This window comes from Macaca nemestrina, chromosome 1 (assembly GCF_043159975.1).
Source record: "Macaca nemestrina isolate mMacNem1 chromosome 1, mMacNem.hap1, whole genome shotgun sequence".
Taxonomy (NCBI): Eukaryota; Metazoa; Chordata; class Mammalia; order Primates; family Cercopithecidae; genus Macaca; species Macaca nemestrina.
In genome coordinates, this window is record NC_092125.1 from 29,401,681 (window position 1) to 29,415,717 (window position 14,037).

General features: G+C 38.1%; 1 protein-coding gene across 12 annotated transcripts in view; it reads left to right on the top strand.

Moving 5' to 3' along the window:
• Positions 1 to 14,037, top strand: part of LOC105484407 (proline rich coiled-coil 2C) — a 106,477-nt gene that overhangs the window by 38,116 nt on the left and 54,324 nt on the right. For all 12 annotated transcript variants that reach the window (XM_011745950.3, XM_011745956.2, XM_011745953.2 and 9 more), the window contains exons 10-15: positions 44 to 188; positions 2,949 to 3,002; positions 7,480 to 8,092; positions 10,631 to 10,800; positions 11,222 to 11,471; positions 12,453 to 12,663. In XM_011745950.3, the coding sequence (XP_011744252.1) occupies positions 44 to 188; positions 2,949 to 3,002; positions 7,480 to 8,092; positions 10,631 to 10,800; positions 11,222 to 11,471; positions 12,453 to 12,663 (1,443 nt within the window). The remainder of the gene's footprint in view (positions 1 to 43; positions 189 to 2,948; positions 3,003 to 7,479; positions 8,093 to 10,630; positions 10,801 to 11,221; positions 11,472 to 12,452; positions 12,664 to 14,037) is intronic.

Here is a 14,037-nt window from a genome sequence, read left to right on the forward strand (position 1 = left end):
GTAAGTTGGTCCACTTTATTTCTTCTGCATTTTGATTTTTCAGTGAGGATCAAGGTTCAAAAGCCTCTGAAAACAATGAAAACAAAAAAGAAGCGGATGAAGTTTCCAACGCTAAATCATCTTCTCAAATACCTGCCCAACCATCAGTAGCAAAAGTTCCCTTTGGGAAAGGACCTTCATTTAATCAGGTTTGTTGGACTCATGGAGATCCTTGTTATTTCAAGGATTATCTTGAATTAGTCTTATCACTGAGTGGAATGGGACTTAGGAAAAGGGAACTGTGTATTTTTTCTTGAATAGTCTTGAATCTATCATAATTTTTGTTGCATTTAACCGGAATTATCAGTAGAGTAGCTAAAATTATCAAGTGAAAACTAAAGCTTCACCCTTTTCACCTTATGATACAGCTCAGTCATAGCAAAGTGTAGGGATGACATTTTTCTAAAATAAAATAAGCATTGCTGAAGTGCTTTACGGTTTATTGAATACTTAAATACTAGTCATTCTTTTTGTGTGAATGGTACACTATCTGTAGGCAAATCACATAGTGAGTAGGGACATCTAAAGTCTGAATCATTTTGAAGAACATTGTGAATGAAGGGAAATGTGTGTGCAACAGATATTTGAACCTACTTCTGAGATGGTAAACGGTTGCAAAAGATGCATTATAAACTGGGAATAAAAAGGGCTACTTTCAAGGGAGTCCGCTTATCTCTTTATTAAGGAATCAGTATAATTAGCATGTATTTGTTGGATTCATACAAAATAGATGGAGGAACTTGTCCCTTCTGAGGGCTAAAAGGAGGTAGCTAACAGTTTCTTAGACAGGAAAAAAAGTCAGTAAGAAGTGTGACTAAGTAGCATAATCATAGAGGGTACAAAATAAATTCTTCGAGAACTCATTTAAGGTAGAAAGCTGCAGAAGACTAAGTACTTGAGCTAATTCTTAAGCATGATTTAGCCAGTATACAAAGGGAATATAGCTATTATAAGCAGTGGAAACACATGTAGAGAAGTATGAGAAAACATGGCACATTCAAGAAATTCTAAGTAGTTTGATATGGGAGAGAGGTAGACTATATAAGAACCACTTCTTAAAAATGTATGCTCTACAATGGTTTTAATCTTAAGGCATTGATGATCCATTGAAGAATAAATTTATGAACCCTGAAAAAGAATAATTTTTAAAATAACATTTTAATAAAATTTTTTGTATGACTTTTTACTTATTGGCATAATGGGGAATGAGAATTTTTCGTGAAAGAATAGAGGAATAGATGGAATATGTCTTTGACTTTTTTTGTGACAGTGGTATGTATATTAGCAAGTGAATGTTTCATATATTTTGTTCCATTATGTTTTAGATTTTAAGATCTCATATTTTTAGTTTGCCACTAGAAACGAATTGAGCTTACATAAATAAAATTTAGTAATTAGAGGTATACCTCTCCCCAGTCAGATTTTCTGGATCAGAATTCCAGAACAGTTAGACTAAAATTCTTTTTTTCCCTCTTGAAACAGAGCCTTGCTGTTTCACCCAGGCTGGAGTGGAGTTGTGTGATCTTGGCTCACTGCAACCTCCACCTCATGGGCTCAAGAGATTCTTGTGCCTCAGCCTCCCGACTAGCTGGGACTACAATGGTGTGCCACCACACCCGGCTAATTTTTGTATTTTTAGTAGGGAAGAGGTTTCACCACGTTGGCCAGGCTGATTTTGAACTCCTGGCCTCAAATGACCCACCGGCCTCAGCCTTCCAAAGTGCTGGGATTACAGGTATGAGCCACCATGCCTGGCTAAAATTTTTGTTTTAAAGTGCATTTGAGATTCTAACCTTGTTGAAATAGCAGAGTGATTCCATAAAAAGTAATCTTGTAATGAGTGATATGCTTTTATTTAAAAATAGAGAAGGAGAAAGATGTTTAGGAATCTTGTGATATTGAGAAAATCAGTACATTGAGAAATATTTCTTTTTTTTTTTTTTTGAGATGGAGTCTTGATCTGACTCCCAGGTTGTAATGCAGTGACATGATCTTGGCTCACTGCAACCTCTGCCTCTCAGGTTCAAGCAATTCTTCTGCCTCAGCCTTCCAAGTAGCTGAGATTACAGGCGCCCACCACCATGCCCGGCTAATTTTTGTGTTTTTAGTAGAGATGGGTTTCACCATGTTGGCCAGGCTGGTGTCTAACTCCTGACCTTGTGATCCACCCGCCTTGGCCTCCCAGAGTGCTAGGCTTACAGGCGTGAGCTACCATGCCCTGCTGAAATATTTCTAATAGATATATTTTTCCTTTTTCTTTGCTTTTTTGAGACGGAGTCTTGCTCTGTCACCCAGGCTGGAGTGCAGTGGCACGATCTTCGCTCACTACAACCTCCACCTCTCAGGTTCAAGCAATTCTCCTGTCTCAGCCTCCAGAGTAGCTGGGATTACAGGCGCCCGCCACCACACCTGGCTAATGTTTGTATTTTTAGTAGAGATAGGGTTTTGCCATGTTGGCCAGGCTGGTCTTGAACTCCTGACCTCAGGCGATCCGCCTACCTTGACTTCCCAAAGTGCTGGGATTACAGGCGTGAATCACCGCACCTGGCCGATATATTTTTTTTTATATGTTTATTTTTTAAGTAATTCTTTCAGGCTGGTGCAGTGGCTCACACCTGTAATCCCAGCACTTTGGGAGGCTAAGGCAGGCAGATCATTTGAGGTCAGGAGTTCGAGACCAGCCTGGCTAACACAGCAAAACCCTGTCTCTACTAAAAATGCAAAATTACCCGGTCGTGTTGGCACACACCTGTAATCCCAGGTATTTAGCAGGCTGAGGCATGAGAATTGCTTGGCGCTGGGAGACAGAGGTTGCAGTGAGCCAAGATCATGCCACTGCATTCCAGCATGGGCGACAGAGCAAGACTGTCTCCAAAATAATAACAGTAATTCTTTCTTCTTTATAATAGGAACGTGGAACGTCTTCACATCTGCCACCACCTCCAAAGTTGCTTGCACAGCAGGTAAATTTTAACTAAATGCTTGTTTATGGATTATATGTTTTATTTGACCTTTTGTTTTGTTTTGGTGGAAAGACACCAAATTTTTTATTTAAAACTTTTATGAAACAGTTACTAACTTTTTACCTTGTGACTCTTACATGTCTTACTCTTCATCCTTTTCATTTTCATTCTCAGTTGATAAGCATGCTCCAAGTTTCACTAAGAAAATAAGAAGTAGCTAGGAGATAACTTTTTTTTTTTCCATTTCACTGTATACTTTTTCTTCCTATTGTTTTTGCTGCTAAGGACACTTTTTTACTTTGTTCCTTGTATCCTTTTCCACTTTTGATAATGTTATCTCTCATCTTTTCAGAAAAACAACTTCACAAAGACCTCTCTGTTAACATTACTCCATCCCACTACCTTCCATCCCATTGCAGTGTCTACCCTGTTTCTCTGTTCTCCATCAGTGAAATTGTTTTAGTGAGCTATTTATACTTACCGACTTTTGCTGCTCATTCTTTCATTAGCACTCTCCAGGCATGCTTTCTTTTCCCACTCTACCTTTGAAACTATTATTATCAGAGTCAATGATGACTTCCATCTTGACAAATTCAGTTTTCTTGTCTTCATCTCATTTAAATCTCAGCTGAGTCATTGACATAGTTGATTACTCCATCCCTCTTGTGTATATGCATATATTTTTAGAGACAGGGTCTTGCTTTCTGGCCCAGGCTGGAGTGCAGTGGTGTAATCATAGCTCACTGCCACCTGGACTCCTGGGCTCAAGGGGGTCCTTTCACCTCCCCAGCAGCTGGGGCTACAGGTGCACACCACCACACTGGGCTAATTTTTTGCAGAGACGGTCTCGCCTTCATGTCCAGGCTGGTCTTGAACTCCTAGACTCAAGCCATCCACCTTGACCTCCCAAAGTGCTGGAATTACAGGCTTGAGCCACCATCCCTGGCCTATCCTTAAAACACTTTTTTTCCTACTTGCATCTGAGACACCTCACTATTTTGTTTTTCTTTGCTTTGTATTCCTTCTGGGCCTCCTACACTTCGAGTGTTGGAGAACTAAGTCTTGTTCTCAGTCTGTTTTAAAAATCTGTATCCTTTTCCTTGGGAATGTCTTCTATGAGCTGATGGCATTCAAATGTACATTTAGGCCAAAAAGCTTTGCCCTGACTTTTAAGAGTCATATATTCAACAATCAACTCAACATCTCCACTTGGATCTCTAGTAAACAGCTCAAATATGTCCAAACCATAACACACACCCCCACTTACCCTATATATCCACAGTGCTGCTTCTCCTGTCTTTCCTATTGCAGGTAATGGCATTATTATTCACATATTTGCTAAGGCTGAAACTTAGAAGTTACTCTTAACTCTTTTTTTACCCTACATCTAGCTTTATCAGCAAAATGTCACCTCTACCTTCAAAATATACACTGACTGCTCGCTACCACCTCTTACTTCCCTTTGAACTATTGGAGTGGGTTCTTGACAGATACTGCTTGCCTCTTATGCTGCCTGCTCACTTGCCGCCTTCATCCCATATTCTCCTGTAGTAGTTGTTGTCTTTTTAAAACTATGTATTAGGTCCATTACTCATTGTTCAGGTCCTTCTCATGATCTTTCAGATCTCTGTCTACTTTTCTAATTTCATCTGCTGTTCTCACCACATACACATTGATCTTCCTGACTTCTTTACTTGTTCTTTCTTACAAGCAGATTTTCTTTTCCTGAAATCCTTGTTATGATCAGGATCTCCAGACCTTCTCTAATCACCCTACTGGGATATCTGCACGTATCACAACCATCACCATCATTTCCAGCAGTCCCTCTCCTCATAACCACTGAAAGCTCTTTATAGCATTTCTGCATACACAGAAGCTAAAACTAAAAGATGTAGAAAAAAGTATAGAAGATCAAGTGTTCATGAACTTGGAGCTGACAAAGTTTTCTTTGATAAATAAGACCTTGGCCACGAATTAGAAAGGAAAAACAGTTGGTCAGTTGGACTTTGAAGAACATTTCCCAAAGAATGCAAAGATACGTTGCAGAAAAAAGTCTTCCTAATACATCTGACGAAGGACTTGTATCTAAGCTTTTCTTTTTTTTTTTTTGCAGCAGGGTCGTGTTCTGTTCCCCAGGCTGGAACACAATCTCAGCTCATTGTAGCCTAAACCTCCTGGGCTCAAGCGATCCTCCTGCCTCAGCCTACCAAGTAGCTGGGACCACAGGCATGCGCCTCTATGCCCGGCTAATTTTTTATCTTTTTGTAGAGATTGGGTTTCGCCGTGTTGCCCAGGCTAGTCTTGAACTCCTGAGCTCAAGCAGTCCTCCTGCTTTGGCCTCCCGAAGTGCTGGGATTACAGATGTGAGCCACCATGTCCAGCCTGGGCCGTTTTTGTTTTTGTTTTTGTTTTTTTTAATATCTTTTTTTTTTTTTTTTTTTTTTTTTTGGAGACAGAGTCTCGGTCTGTCGCCCAGGCTAGAGTGCAGTGGCCGGATCTCAGCTCACTGCAAGCTCCGCCTCCCGGGTTCACGCCATTCTCCTGCCTCAGCCTCCCGAGTAGCTGGGACTACAGGCGCCCGCCGCCTCGCCCGGCTGGTTTTTTGTATTTTTTTGTAGAGACGGGGTTTCACTGGGTTAGCCAGGATGGTCTTGATCTCCTGACCTAGTGATCCGCCCGTCTCGGCCTCCCAAAGTGCTGGGATTACAGGCTTGAGCCACCGCGCCCGGCCTGTTTTTTTTAATATCTTACAACTCAATAATAAGTAGTTAAACAAAAAGACTTGAACATTTGTTTCAGAAAAGAAAATGTAAGAATGCCCAGTATGCACATGGAAAATTACTCAGTATCTTTAGTTATTAGGGAAATGCAAGTTAAAATCACTGAGATTTTACTACACTGCCAAAATTAAAGACTGATGACACCATGTTATGGCAAGGATGTACAGAGCAGCTGGCAACCTTATCCATTGGAAAACCTTATAACCACTTTGGAAAACAGTTTGGCAGTTTCTTGTAAATGAAATATATATTTACCCTATGACACAGGATTTCCACTTCTAGCTGTTTATCCAACAGCCATGAAAACGTTCATTTATGCAAAGACTTATGCATGAATGTTCATAGCTGTTTTATTCATAGTTTAAAAACTGGAAGCAACCCACATGTCTGTCATACATGAAACAGCATGCCCACAATGGAATACTATCCAGCAGTAAAATGGAGCAAACTACTCATACATAAAATAACCTCACTGCCATTATACTTAGCAAAAGAAGTTTGTATAAAAGATGAAAGAAAGGACAAACAAAACTATACAAGGTTAGGGTCGGGGTGCTTGGGGCCACAGGGGGAGGAAGAGGAGTGATGGAAATGCTGTGTCTGCATTGGAGCAGTGGTTACACAGGTGTATCATTTGTCCAAACTCATCAAACTATACACTTAAAATATGTGCAGCACGTTTTAAGTAAATTTTACTTCTCTGAAGTGAATTGTGTAAATTAGGTACTTATATATTTGGTTTTTCAGCATATCTCTGAGCTGTGAATGAAGAAACTCAGCACCAGAGAACTGAAGTAGTTTGCACATGATAGCACTATTAGTACATGGTAGTCTGCATTCATTTAAAAAGACGTTCAGTCAAGTGTTTTCGTTGTATCATTGTTTAATCTTTTTGTAAGCATTCCAGCTGGGTTACATACGGCTTTTAAGATTTCTTCACCCTAGTAGCTTTAAAAATCAGTATGTTAAAGAAATTTTTTTGTTACTTTTATTGTTTTTGCATTGTTGCAAGCAGTGATTTTAAAAGCTGTCATTGTTTTATAACACATTAATGAAAATTCAGTCATTGAAACTTGGATCTTTCAGATGATCCTCCCATTCTCCACTCCGGGTTCTAGATAGTTTTTCTGGATCTTTCAGTCTAAAGATAGAACTTTTCTTCACCCAGACTAATTTGTAGGAATTTCTTCTTTGGCGTATCATTACAGCACTGTCTCTGTCTTTTTCACCTTGCTTCTTTGGCTCTGTGCTTTTTACCCGTAGCTGTACCTTAATTTTCTCAGAGCTAACATGCCATCATTTTGGATATTTAATACCTTCATTTCTCTCTCTCAGGCATTCCAGCTGTGGCAGCTGCTTCTAAAGCATTCATGCTAAATTTCCTTTGTCTCTAACTAGATTTTGAGATTCACTGTTGTGCTTCTAATTTTATTCAACAAATACTAAATGAGCAACAATGTCTGGCACAATAAATAGGTACATACTCAGTAAACATTGGAGAGCTGGATTAATCTGGTCTTAGTTTGGTGAATTATCTAGATGTAATATATTTCCCATCTTATGTGTTTTCATTTTAATGTGTATGTTCATCAGAGAAATTTCTGATACTTTTGTGGGATTTTTCCTTCTCCATGCCTGATACCCAATGTTAGTCAGAAATAGAGTTGTCATACTCATCTGATACCTTAATGTTTCAGCATCCACCTCCAGATCGACAGGCAGTACCTGGAAGACCGGGCCCCTTTCCCTCCAAGCAGCAAGTAGCTGATGAAGATGAAATATGGAAGCAAAGACGAAGACAACAGTCAGAAATTTCTGCAGCAGTAGAACGTGCTCGTAAACGGCGTGAAGAGGAAGAGCGAAGAATGGAAGAACAAAGGAAGGCGGCTTGTGCAGAGAAACTGAAACGATTGGATGAGAAGCTTGGCATCCTGGAAAAACAACCATCTCCAGAGGAAATTAGGGAAAGGGAGCGAGAAAAAGAACGGGAGCGTGAGAAAGAACTTGAAAAAGAACAAGAACAGGAACGAGAGAAGGAGAGGGAAAAAGAGAGGGAGAGACAGCAGGAAAAGGAGAAAGAGCTGGAGAAGGAGCAGGAAAAACAAAGAGAAATGGAGAAAGAAAGAAAGCAAGAAAAAGAAAAAGAACGGCAGAAAGAAAAGGAAAAAGAACTACAAAAGATGAAAGAACAAGAAAAGGAATGTGAGCTGGAGAAGGAAAGGGAGAAATTAGAGGAGAAAATTGAACCCAGAGAACCTAATTTGGAGCCCATGGTAGAAAAACAAGAAAGTGAAAACAACTGTAATAAAGGTTTGATACTCTTCTTCATTCTCTTTTATAAACTTTACAAAGAGCTTTTTGTTGGTTACAGTTTGGAGGTTGTATATTTTAAATATATGTCATCAAAATAAAAACGATTGTTTTATGATAGCATTTCCAGTACAAAATATGGGCTAGAGCCATGTTTTCTAATTCTGTATATGAACAGACATCCCTGAAGTGTTTCTCAGTTATTAGATGGGCTTCATTTCTGTTTTATCTGCAGAATTGTATTGACTTCCTAGTCACATGTACTGATTCTCCCCCTGCTTTTTTCTGACTCCAAGACATTTAACTAAACAAAATCTCATTTGTTCACATGCATGAATACCTCTAAAACTGAACTGGCATAGAGCTTAATGAGAATGTTGGATTATCATCATTAAATGACTGCACCTAGCTCATAATTTCAGGTTTGCTGTTTAATCAGTTTAAACATGCAAGCTTCCATGGTGTAGTTGATACGCTATTAAACTGTAGTTTCCTAGAGTAATTATACTTTAAAATAAAATTCTTTTTCTAGATCTAATCAACTTTTTTGTTCTTCTCCAAGTTGGCTTGTAGACTGATTAATGGCATTCAAATATAGTATAAAGTCTTGGCAAAGTTAAAGTTCAGGGTTTTTTGTTGTTGTTGTTTTGTTGTTGTTGTTTTTTGAGACAGAGTCTCACTCTGTCTCCAGGCTGGACTGCAATGGTGGAATCTCAGCTCAGTGCAAACTCTGCCTCCCGGGTTCAAGCCATTCTCCTGCCCCAGCCTCCCGAGTAGCTGGGACTACAGGCGTGTTTCACTGCAACCAGCTAATTTTTGTATTTTTAGTAGGGACGGGGTTTCACCATGTTGGCCAGAATAGTCCCGATCTCTTGACCTTGTGATCCGCCTGCCTCGGCCTCTCAAACTACTGGGATTATAGACGTGAGCCACTGCGCCTGGCCTAAAGTTTAGTTATAATGAACGATTTGAATTAAAATAGAAATGCAGTTTTATTTCAGTGTATTTTCTGATGTGGAAATATTGTAAGTTTTCTAACCTGACCTCTCATGCTCTTTTCTACAAGGCACTGCTGCTTAAAATAATAAGAATGTGTTTTTAAAAATAAAGTTTTTATTTATATGCAGGGTTACCTTCAAACTTGGCTCTTAATGTAACCGTAAGAGTATGAGTATTTTATCTTTAATTTTTTTTATGAAATAAAGGCCATATGAAATAAAGGCCATAAAGGCCAAAAAGACCTTCATGGATCATTTGTTAAGACTCTAAGATTTCAGATTTTTTTCGTAGTAATCAATCTAGAGAAACTGTGCTATTGATAGTGGGCTTATATTACATAAGTACTTATGAAGATTGCTCGTAACACCAAAATAGTGAAATAAAGTGTTCACAAGAGAAAGGAAAACATTATCATAGTTTAATAAGTTTTATTTGTGCTTTTATTTTCATTCACATTTTATATATTCTCATGGCGAGCTAATTTTAGCTTGGTTTAACAGTGAGATATACCCATGTGATTTTTCCCCCCTCAATTCTGATACTAGACACATACAATTTTTTTGTTTGTTTTAATGCTCTCTGAGATGTTCTCAAGACACATGTGATTTTAAAGTCAGTGCCTATGTAGCTCTTCTTCTTCCAGTGTATTATTTTCCCTTTCAACGTTCTTTTTTTTTTTTTTTTTTTTTTTGCTGTGTTGCCCAGACTGGTCTCAAATTCCCAGGCTCAAGTGACCCTCTCATCTCAGCCTCCTGAGTAACTGTTATTACAGTCGTGCACCACCATGACCTGCTCACTCTTTTACAACATTCTTAATATTGAATGTAATCCAAGCAATAAAAATGTTATTTGTGATTCTTAACAGCATGCTTTTACATTGGGAGATAATCTTCCATTTTAAATTCATTACTAGTCATTTGAGAAAAGAATTGTAATAAGCATGGCTTTGTAATTGTGACAAATGACATTCTAGAATGAATTATGTTTGAAGATAACTGGTGATCACTCTGTTGTCTTCAGACTTAAACTCATTAGTTTTCCTTATAGATAATAGTCCCTTTATCCAATAAATAACTAAACTCATTAGTCTTCCTTATAGATTATAGTCCCTTTATCTAATAAATAACTAAATAAACCAACATGCTCTCTTTTTAAGTATTTGTAGGCCATTTGTGTTTTCATGTAGATTTTAATGAACTACCAGTAAATACTGACAATTACATTGATGTTTATTGAAACAAAAAATAGGTAGAGTTGGAAATGTTTCATTATTTAAAAAAAAATCAAACATAGATTTTATATGATGAAGCATTTGGATCCCTGCTCTCCATCTCTAAGAATGCAGCTTTTAGGAAATCTAAGGTTTTGATAATCTAATGTTACCTCATTGATAACTACCAATGTTAAAGTAGAAAATAATGTTTTAGGGTGTGGAGGATATTTTCTTCCTCATTAACTTTTATTATACCTCAGTCTGTGTAAAAACCATGTGTTTGATAAGTGTCATAGATGAATACCTTTCACCTTTTCTTTGAGCAGAGGAGGAACCCGTTTTCACTAGACAAGACAGCAATCGCAGTGAAAAGGAAGCCACACCAGTGGTGCATGAAACAGAACCAGAATCAGGGTCTCAACCTCGGCCGGCTGTATTATCTGGCTATTTCAAACAGTTTCAGAAGTCTTTACCTCCACGATTCCAGCGGCAGCAGGTAATGATAAAAATATTTTATCATGTATGTCTGATTGAAATGGTTATTATGTAATAATCTGGGAAATTAGACATAAAACTTATAATGCATAAAGCACACAGAGTTCCCTTGAAATTATTTTTCTTTGTAAATAAAAGTTAATGTGGGTTTTACCTTGACCTTCTGTGTCATTCCTTTTGATCTTCTGCCTCATTTATAGACACCATCTTCCATTTCTAGGAGATAGATTATACAGTGCTTGAGTATAAGGTAAAATGTTACAGTTCATCTTTCAGTCTTTTGTCTTGCCAACTCTGTTAAATATCTTTTGAACTCTTACTTTTCCTTCAAGGATTCAAAACAGGTGATTATTTTGTGATATGATTGATTATATTAATTTGTCATGTGGAACTAAAATCTCAAGATATGGGATCTTTTTCAGGAACAGATGAAACAGCAGCAGTGGCAGCAGCAGCAACAGCAAGGTGTACTTCCACAGACTGTTCCTTCACAACCATCCAGTAGTTCTGTCCCTCCTCCACCACACAGACCTCTTTATCAGCCTATGCAGCCTCATCCTCAGCATTTGGCTTCTATGGGTTTTGATCCAAGGTGGCTCATGATGCAGTCCTACATGGATCCTCGAATGATGTCAGGCAGACCTGCTATGGATATTCCACCCATTCATCCTGGTCAGTTGAATTTGCATTTATAGTTTTACAGGATCAAAATTTTTTTTTCTCTGCTTTGAGTTTCAGTTCCTTTGAGAGTTGTAATCTAGGAAAAACTTAAACCTCTAGATTTTTAATCAAAATTATGTAACTTTCAGCATCAAGTAATTAAATATCTGACACTCATATTGCTTATGTGGCAAGAACAAAATACTACTTCATTTCTGTTTTGTGAGTATTATTTAAAACTTCAGATGGAAATAATTATGTCTTATTAACAGTATCTGTTATTGGCTACATTGTTTTTCTTCTTTAAAGTGTTTTCGGCATTTGAATTTTGTCCATACATTATATCTGTTCTTTTTCAAGTTCCTCTTCCATCATTTACCAACCTAACACTTGCATTTCCTTATAGGTTAGAGGGAAAAAAAAAAGTGAATTTAGTAGTCTTTTATGGAATCCATCAGAATAAATCTAGATAATCTATTACCAAAATGTTACAGAGGAAAATTTAGGGATGATAAGCTGATCACAAATCATGATTTTTAAATTTATACTGGTATTTGGAAATTTAAGTGGCATATTTTGTAGAATATTGACCAACTAAGGTAGGTTAATGGAATTTAGGAAAGAATTTTCTCTGGAAGTTATGGTATAATTTTCATGATGTTTGTATTGACATCCAGAGTCACAGTACTTGGTGTCTGATTTTTATATGCATAATATTTTATTTCTTTTGAAGTGAAACAGGCCGCTATTGTGATTTTGCTGATTTTGCTTCCTCAGTTCTTAAATGCAATTTTTATTTAACAGCAGTGATAAAATTTCATTCACAGAACAACCCTTACATAATTTCCACCAATCTTTTACTCAGGAAAAAAATGCTTTTAATATGGAGAATTCCATGTAACAATTAGTAATCTGTATTATATGTCTATCATGATTTTGTTTCTTTCATTTTTCAAAAGCCTCATTTCACCTTTTTCTCAACTTTCGTTACAGGAATGATTCCTCCTAAACCGTTAATGAGAAGAGACCAGATGGAAGGGTCACCAAACAGTTCTGAGTCATTTGAGCATATAGCTCGATCTGCAAGAGATCATGCAATTTCTCTTTCTGAGCCTCGTATGCTGTGGGGGTCAGATCCCTATCCTCATGCTGAGCCTCAACAAGCAACTACTCCCAAAGCAACAGAAGAGCCTGAGGATGTAAGGTAATAAATTATTTCAATTTAATAGACTATACAGAATATTTTGGTAAAAGGAAAACTGTATAGTGTTTCTGAAGATCATTCCAATTTAGGACTGAAGCATAAATCTGGTTTCCTTCTATTTAATTTAGCATACTGCACTTACTCTTTGGACATATTCTCTGTATTCATTAGGGCATTTTGTAACCTGGTTTTGTACTCAATTGTATGCTGTAATTTAGTATTAGATGTTGAAATTGGTAGGTTCTTTTTTGAGATAGGAACTTGCTCTGTTTCTCAGGCTGGAGTGCGGTGGTGTGATCTCGGCTCACTGCAGCCTTCACCTCCCAGGCTCAAGTGATCGACTCACCTCAGCTTCCTGAGTAGCTGGGACTATACGCGTACACCACCACACCGTGCTAATCTTTGTTTTTGTTTGTTTGTTTTTTGTTTTGAGACAGAGTCTTGCTCTGTCTCCCAGGCTGGAGTGCAGTGGTGCGATCTCAGCTCACTGCAAGCTCCGCCTCCCAGGTTCACGCCATTCTCCTGCCTCAGCCTCCCGAGTAGCTGGGACTACAGGCACCCACCACCACGCCCGGCTAATTTTTTGTATTTTTAGTAGAGACAGGGTTTCACCATGTTAACCAGGATGGTCTCGATCTCCTGACCTTGTGATAATCTTTGTATTTTTTATAGAGATGGGGTTTTGCCATGTTGCCCAGGCTAGTCTTGAACTCCTAGGCTCAAGCAGTCTGCCTGCCTTGACCTTCCAAAGTGCTGGGATTACAGGCGTGAACCATCATGTGCAGCCATTTGGGATGTCTTTATTGTAGAGTAGGTGTAAAGAAATTTAAGTGTATCTACAATGCTTATATAATCTAGCTAGATGTAATTTTTCCATTTTAACAGTATTTTAGGGAACATTTTTAAGGCCAAGATAAGGAGAAATATAATAATACAAAGTTGACTTTGAAATGGCACACAATTGGTGATGACTGAAATAATTTATAGCCATCCAGTTAGAACTTCCTGCCCTTTAATGGGGTGTGTTTTTTTTGTAATGTTTTATAATTATTTGTAATTAATTGGGACAGATAAGCTTACTCTAGTGTACTCTTTCATTCTAGGTGGAAATTACTAATCTTGATAGATTAGAAATTCACATCAGCATGGTCTTAACTTTATTTTTTATTTTTATTTTTTGAGAAGGGTCTCGCTCTGTCAGCCAGGCTGGAGTGCAGTGATGTAATCACAGCTCACTGCAGCCTTGACCTCCCAGGCTCAAGTGATCTTCCCACCTCAGCCTCCTGAGTAGCTGGGACTAAGGCATGTAGTACCATACCAGGCTAATTCTTGTATTTTTTATAGAGACAGAGTTTTGTCATATGGCCCTGACTG